Source organism: Salarias fasciatus, chromosome 7 (assembly GCF_902148845.1).
Source record: "Salarias fasciatus chromosome 7, fSalaFa1.1, whole genome shotgun sequence".
NCBI classification, from domain to species: domain Eukaryota; kingdom Metazoa; phylum Chordata; class Actinopteri; order Blenniiformes; family Blenniidae; genus Salarias; species Salarias fasciatus.
The window spans coordinates 17,683,790-17,691,238 of NC_043751.1; the positions used below are offsets into that span (position 1 = coordinate 17,683,790).

General features: G+C 41.3%; 1 protein-coding gene across 1 annotated transcript in view; it reads right to left on the reverse strand.

Moving 5' to 3' along the window:
* The window catches only part of ptprq (protein tyrosine phosphatase receptor type Q), a 36,999-nt gene extending 31,846 nt beyond the window's left edge, over positions 1-5,153 (reverse strand). Inside the window, exons 1-11 of the mRNA XM_030095876.1 lie at positions 5,109-5,153; positions 4,874-4,996; positions 4,600-4,744; positions 4,216-4,500; positions 3,898-4,115; positions 3,155-3,335; positions 2,575-2,946; positions 2,163-2,474; positions 1,583-1,876; positions 1,205-1,504; positions 287-417 (exon numbers count right to left, since the gene is read on the reverse strand). Of these exons, the coding sequence (XP_029951736.1) occupies positions 287-417; positions 1,205-1,504; positions 1,583-1,876; positions 2,163-2,474; positions 2,575-2,946; positions 3,155-3,335; positions 3,898-4,115; positions 4,216-4,500; positions 4,600-4,744; positions 4,874-4,996; positions 5,109-5,153 (2,406 nt within the window). The remainder of the gene's footprint in view (positions 1-286; positions 418-1,204; positions 1,505-1,582; positions 1,877-2,162; positions 2,475-2,574; positions 2,947-3,154; positions 3,336-3,897; positions 4,116-4,215; positions 4,501-4,599; positions 4,745-4,873; positions 4,997-5,108) is intronic.
* Positions 5,154-7,449: the final 2,296 nt, after the last annotated feature.

Below are 7,449 nucleotides of genomic sequence, written 5' to 3' on the forward strand. Positions count from 1 at the left end.
GATTTAGCATGCTTATTATAATGCTGTGTTCATTTTTGGATAAGGGAGATTGCACTTATGCATGCATGAATGCTTGTTATGTAAAAGCCTAACTACTCTCCACCTGTTATTGCTGATAAGTGCCTTGCTCAAGGCTTTTAATTTCTTTTTATTCCCGTGCATGCTAAAAAAAAAAAGTCTCATTCTCAATTATTTCCCACACACTGAAAAATACCTGACAAAATTACACAAGTGCACCGGCAGATGTGTTTTCCCAACAGCTGAGTCTTTAGGTTTAGGTATTTACCTTGAGCACGTGGTCACAGTTAAAGCAGACGACCTCGTAGGCGTCCGACTGCCCTTGTGCCGGATCCCAAAGCAACTCTATGGAGGAATCTGTCACCAGACCCTCCCTCACTCTGCCGGGAGGAGCCAGACCTAAAAATCAAACACAACACTTATGCAGCCCAAACTTGAATAATGGCCCCACGATGAATTGTGAAAACCTGTAATAATACAATTAATTCAACTTCTAAGAAATAGCTGAATAAAGATAAACCATCCAATATTCAGTGTTCTACAAGAGTGCCACAATCACTTTTTTTTTAAATGATAAGAATTAGTAAAATAGAAGTCCATTACTAGGTTTTTTTTTAATAATCCGAGGTTAAAATGTTATTGATTCTGTAAATTTGAGCGTTGAAGATAGTTTATCTTCTTTGAGTAAAAGAAACAATTACAAAAAAAGAAGCTCAGCTTCATATGTTACTTGTCATCTGCTTTAATCAAGATGTAAATTGGCTGGAAACAAGACACAATATCAATTACCGGTATATAACATAAAATGAGATTTGCTCTTTTCCCTTGCTGTTTTGAGTACTGAATGCTGAATTATTAGATCTTCCACACAAAAAAACCCCTCAATTTGTGATGTTATTGAGGAAGATAAAATTTTAAATTTGATTGTTGCAATCTGTATGAAATAGAGATGGAAACCTAATCTTTTACCAAATAGGAATGATAACAATTATACAAATGTGACAAAAACCTAGCTCTACCCCAGCGACTGTAAGGGTCAAGAGCAACCAAAAAGATTTAAATTAGTGAATTTGTAACATAAATCATATCTCTTTCTTATTATACCTATAATCCAATTCAAACTTGGTTGTATTAACTGCCACTTGGAGCAGTTCACGAACGCTGCTGATTTCTAGACTGAGCTCACTTGTTCTGATGGGGCGGGTGTAGTACGGGCCTCCCATCTGCTCCAGGTTCGTGCTGAAGACACCGAGCTGGTACTGCGATCCCGGACTGACGCTGGTTATAGTCACGACATGACCGTCAGCCGGCAGTGCGTGCCAGTCACACACGTACCCGCATGCATCCTTACACTCACTGTCACAGGCGCCAGGACAGACGCACACTTTCACTCCATCAATCATGCCCAACTGCGGTTTCTGAACGTAAAGCTGAATATGGTTTCTTCCCACTGACAGCGGGACTGCGAGCTGCACTGGCATTGGAGCTGCAGAGAAAGACGCACTGAGCACTGGCTTGGACAGAGAACACCTACCCATGTGTCCGGTATTCATTCTCCCCTCACCTGTTGTGTGTCTGACACTGGACATCTTGCTCCGGTCTGTTCCTCTCCAGCTGATAACTCCCACTTCGTAAGTCATACTTGGAGTAAATGGGCCCAGGTTGACGCAAGCGGGTTCACCCGTTAACGGCGCACCAGAAATCGACTGGTTTACGGTCACTGACAAAGCAACGGGGCTACTGAGCTGGTGAGATATAATCTGATAACCATCTGGAGGGTCAATGAGTGGATTCGTCCAGCAGACCGTCAGGTTTCCAGCTGTGCTTGACAGCGTCAAGCCTGTAGGAGGCCTCACGGCTGAAAGACATCACAAATACGCATTATTAAGTAGTTACATGAAGACATGCATATTTTGTTCGCTTGTACGTGTGTAAAAAGAAGAGATACTATAATTATAGCTCCATAAAAGTTAGATTTTATGTATGTTTTATCTATATATATTATATACACCGGCATTTCAAGTACCATAAACATGTCTGATTACCAATAAAATTAACACCTTTATCACCTCAAACTTTTAATATCTTTTGCTTTTGGAAACCACTGCAGAAACCAAATGCCTGCCTTAACATGACATTCATACCAGTCTGCACAGTCAGAGGTGCCGGTCCGCAGCTCAGTATCCCCTGCGCAGTGACGGCGTGAACTTGAATTCTGTATTTTCTGTACGGTTCCAACCCTCCAATCACAGCAGTGTAGAACTGCACGCCACCGGTCTCAGATATCCTGGTGATGCTGTTCATTCCAACTAAATGTTCCTGTCCCGAGGACATTTCTTCATAACGAACAACAAACTTCCATTTAGTCACACACTGTGCAGACGACTGCATCCAGTACACACTGATCTGACTGTCTGTGACGGTGCCAAAGGTGATATTTTTAGGAGGGAGGGGTCCTGTAAGAAAGACAGAATAAACATTTGAAGTGAACATATTTAAGTTAAGAAATGACATCAATTTCACTGAGTGAGAGAGACTGTGTTGCTGCAAACTCACGAGTGTATGCAGTCTGTGTCTGTCCCAAGCTCCAGATGAAGCCAGCGGGGTGAGATGCTTGAAGGGTAAATGAATAGACGCTCCCTGGATATAAACCAGCCACAGTCACTTCTCTAGAGGTGAGGGAAATCGGTACCCGGACAATTTTTTTGATGCCACAATGTGTATTTGTCCTTTTGTCCTCTGCATTCTTGCGTCCCGCTTCTTCATCCTGACCTGACCCTGAATTTTCTCTCTGCTGGTACTGGAGGAATATCTCAAAAGATGACAAATTAAGTGAATTAAAAGGTGAGAGGTCACTCCAGCGTAGCTCCACATGTTGCTCTGTCACCTGCACCAGGTCAAACGAAAATGAAACCGGGGCTGAAGGGACTGGGAAGAGGAAGAAGCAGAAAAACATGAGCAGCGTGACGTGGTGTAAACAATTTGTACAAACTGGAGAACAATCAAGCTGAACTGGTGAATTTTTACATGAATTAAACCTGAGATTGACTAATAAAAGCATTAAATTGTGACACTTATAGATCCTAAAAGGATTTTGAAAAATGTGTTGAGATATGTTAATACGGGTATTGTTTACTTTGATATTGGCAGATGAAGGGTAAAGCGATGCTGCAGAAAAACAGATTGAGGAAGTATCCATGTCCAGTAGCATTCCTCTGAAAGGCAAAACAGTCAGCCTGATTGGTTGGCAGCAGAGTGGACGCAGGGTTTGTTTGGATATCTGAGGTGCCGTCAGACCCGAGAGGTTGGCCCTCCTTCTGTGGGACGAGGAGGAGAAGTTATGCACTCTTTGCACATTTAAGACATGATAACCGAAAGTCATTAAAGTCTCAAAAGCAAGCCTCCTCTTTCAGGAGGAAGTGCTGAGAATAATACTGCTCTGTTGACAAAGTAAACCTTATTTGCTCACAATCTGCTTGGCATAAGTTCTACCGTGTGTCACACACTTTGGGTTTGTCTGCAGTCAAGATTATTCCTGCTACTGTAAAAACATTCCAAAACCCCTTCTACCATCACTTTCCTGAAGTTAAGCTTAAATTATGCAAAAAAAAAAAAAAAAAAAAAAAAAAAGGTCCTTCAAACTTCTCACAATTAATATGTTAACAATGTTTTTATTGCTTTTTTTTTTTTTTACTTTTCATGAACTCTACACACGTCTCTTTTCAAATAAAATAGGGGAAAATGTACTACAAAACATCCATTTGAGCAATGTACAGAGCTACAACAACAAAATGACATAATGTGGAGTTATTATCTTTGAAAGTGCTTACTGACAAGATGAAAAGGAAAAAAAAAAATGCATTAATGTAATACGACTACCTGAGTGTGGTTAAGTCCCGTCCATAGCAGCAGCAGGTCGTTGCGGGTCAGAAGAAAAGAGGATACAAAAAGCAAATCCTCCTTATTTTTCAAGCTGACAAGGTGACTTCCTGCTGCCAGGCCTGAGCAGCTGCGCTGGGCATCAGTCCAGCTCAGAGCCGTTCTCCTCACACTGTAGCAGCTTCTCCCATTGCTGAGCCATCCAGGTGAACAGCGAGCTGCAGGTAGACATTACCATCAAGTTAGACTTTAGAAATCCACCTGCAGTTATTTACATTGATAATTAGTATTGTGGTCAAGTGTTGTGCTATACAATACCTGTTTCCAGGAAAAAAATAAGTCTCTGCCTCAGATTTATCTGAAGCTGTTCGAGGATTGTAACCACCAGGACCTCAACCTTGAAGCGGGTGCCGGGCTGAAGGGTTTTCATTGTATACTGAGATTTTAATTCTGCGGAATTTATGTCGAAGAAATGTGAGACGGACTGAGTGTGTGTGTCGTGCAGAGTCAAGGTGGAGAGGACCTGCCGCTTCTGAAGGCTCCAGGTCAAGACTGCAGCGGTGGTGGTGCTGGATACGTGAAAGGCTGACAGGGACACTGGAGCTGGACGACAGAACAAGTGGTGAAACTAACAGCGTTATTATGCACCATAAAAAAGCAACATTTTCACTGGAGTTGTGATATTTAGATGAAGACACTCACTAAAGTAAATGGTCTTTGCCTCCAGCGCAGAATCATTCCTGTTTGTTCTCAATGTGATGTTATACCCCATTTGGTCTTCAGCCATTCGCAGTAATAGCTCACAGTCAGGAGAACATGCTGAGTGGTCAATGAGCCCTGTGTACACCTACAAAGATGTTCGTGCAAACTGCAGTTGTTTTTTTATCTTTAGTTTTAACAACAAATAAAACACATAAAAATACAGATGAAACAGATGGCTATCCCGTACCATTTCCTACCCGATACATGTTCTTACCAGACGATTGCTTGCAGTTCGGCAGGTGACCGTGTAGCTGCTCGGATCCCCACTGGATGAGAAAGACTGGAACACAAGTTCAACCTCAACCGGGTGTGAATGCTGTTCACAGGCAAGCAAGACCTGAAAAGAGGTAATCAAAGTAAAGTCCTTACATGATACATGACAGATTGTAAATGAGCACAAAAGATTAAATTAAATTAATTGAGATATGAACAGAACATGTTCATCTTACCTGACATAAACTGACCAGTAGCCACAGATGCTCTGTATGACCCATTGGAAGCCTCAGTCCATCTCATCCAGAAAAGCTTTCAGCTGCCACTGGTCCACCAGGATACATGAGCTCACTTCCACAGCGACCAACAAGCAAGCCTAACTGTGCTTCAAGCCATTGGCAGACACGAGGAAACCTTCGAAAGCAGTGCGTAAACATTGGGTTGTGGAAAGTCCCAAGCTATTTGGGTCGCTGACGCACAGCTGGATGTCACCGAAAGTCAATGCTCTGAAAATCTTTAAATGTCCTTGATGATATATATTTTGAAAGTTTTTTTCAAAGTAAACTTAAGAAAATCAGTTATGCTAAATAACCTGTGCTAAATATAACTTCATTTTTAAGCAGTTTCCACTTTAAATTTAGCACATATTCAAAGTCCACGTTTTAATGCCTGCTATACCCCCGAGTAGTGAAACTTTATGTGAAGGAGGTGGACCCTTCCCTGTGTGTCTGGGAGGAGAGAGGGAGGGAGAGAGAGAGAGAGAGAGAGAGAGAGAGAGAGAGAGAGAGAGAGAGAGAGAGAGAGAGAGAGGGAGGATTAATTCAACCTAATTTGTTCTGCCTCTTTGTTGGGATAAGAGCAGTTCACCATGCCAACTATGGGTATGGGCACATGGCCTCCTCTCTTCAAGCCTCAAGTCCACAGCTCTCGAGGAAAGGAGAGGGGGGATGCAGAGATGAGGGGTATGCAGAGGGTAAGCCGAGGCGGCGGGGCTTCGGAGGCAATTGAGATGTCTACTGAGGGCAAAGGCCCTGGTTTTACGCCTGTCTGAGAGCAACGCTCAACCACAAAAGTCACAAAGATGTTGTTTTCATGACTGCATTCATGCTCTAAAAATAAAAACGACATGTAATTCTGAATTGTGCTTTGCATTTCAGTGGTGAGAAAGGTTTGGCACAGACGTGGGGAGTGGTGGAAGCTCAGGCCCATGAGGAATGACAGGAATGTGAAGGGAAGGAGTGATTGACAGACAAAGAGTCCACTGAATGCTGGTGCAGGGGGAAAAAGGGATGCCTGACTCCCACTCAGCAAATAACCTCTCAGAGGTGGAACATAAACACGTGTCAGCGCCGCGGATGCTGATTCAGGACCAGTATGTGTTTGTAATGAGGGTAAGAGGAAGAGAAAACAGGGTGTGTAAGGAGAGCAGCCGTGAGAAGGTGGATATTTCAATGTAACAACCTTTACACTGTTTAACCCACTGTTAACTGGCTGTCGTCAGAAAAATCTAAAATTAGTTTGAAAACTCAAATGAAAATAGTATAGAATTATAAAATTAGTTCCTGGGTTGATTTAACCACATTTCTGTAAACTCTTTATTAGTCATGGAAAAAAAGCGAAGAGAAAGCAACTTTGTCCAGCTCACTGTTAGCTTTAGCTGAAGGTAACTCCACGACGCCATTATGACTCCTAAATAAGCACGAGCTTACCTTCATCATAAAAGAGGTGTTTTTTTCTTCTATCGACAATTTTTCCGGTGCTGCTACTTGTTGCCATTGATTATTTCATTCCTGGATGTCTTACTAACAAGAACGAGTGCCATGCTGCATGATAACTGAATTGTTCTTGCAGGTGCGCGCGTGCACGCACTTTGAACAGGGATACTCCACCTTTTGAATCCCAAGAAACTAATGAGCTTCTGATATCAAACTAAACTATTAAACTCAATTCGGAAGGCAGTGATAAAGTCACTCCACTAAATTTCAAGGAAATAAGTAGTAGCTCATCAAGTATTAATTTTACTAACTTCTGTAATAGTGTTTGTATAAAAAAAAGGTTAAAAAGCAGTTTCCTCCAAATTTTTTTTCTCAGAATACAAATCATCTTTGAGTGCTTTGACAACAGCAAACACTCAATTCATTTGACATGAGCAAAATATATATGTTTAAAGTACATTTCTTAAAACGAATAAAGTTTAGAAAAATGACACAGAGGGTGTAGAAAAATTATGATCAATTATTGGCATATTCAATTTGTGTGTGTGTGTGTGCAAATTGTACATCTCTGTGAGTAAAACTGAGCAACTACAAAAATACAAGTTCTACTTGGTTTCAAAAATATTTATGTAAGGAGTTGCAACCCTTGGGAAAGCTCAAATAGCAGGTTTGTTGCCAGCCTGACAAAAATAAGGACACATCTGAATTTTTTTTAACAATTTTATTTTAAAAACCTACAGGAAACACATAAAAATAATTACAAAATTCCTTTAAAAAATCTAAATAAAACTAATGGAAAGACTACATACATTTGCTAGTATATCCCCGAAGATACAGATGGAAATACACTATTCAATGAGCA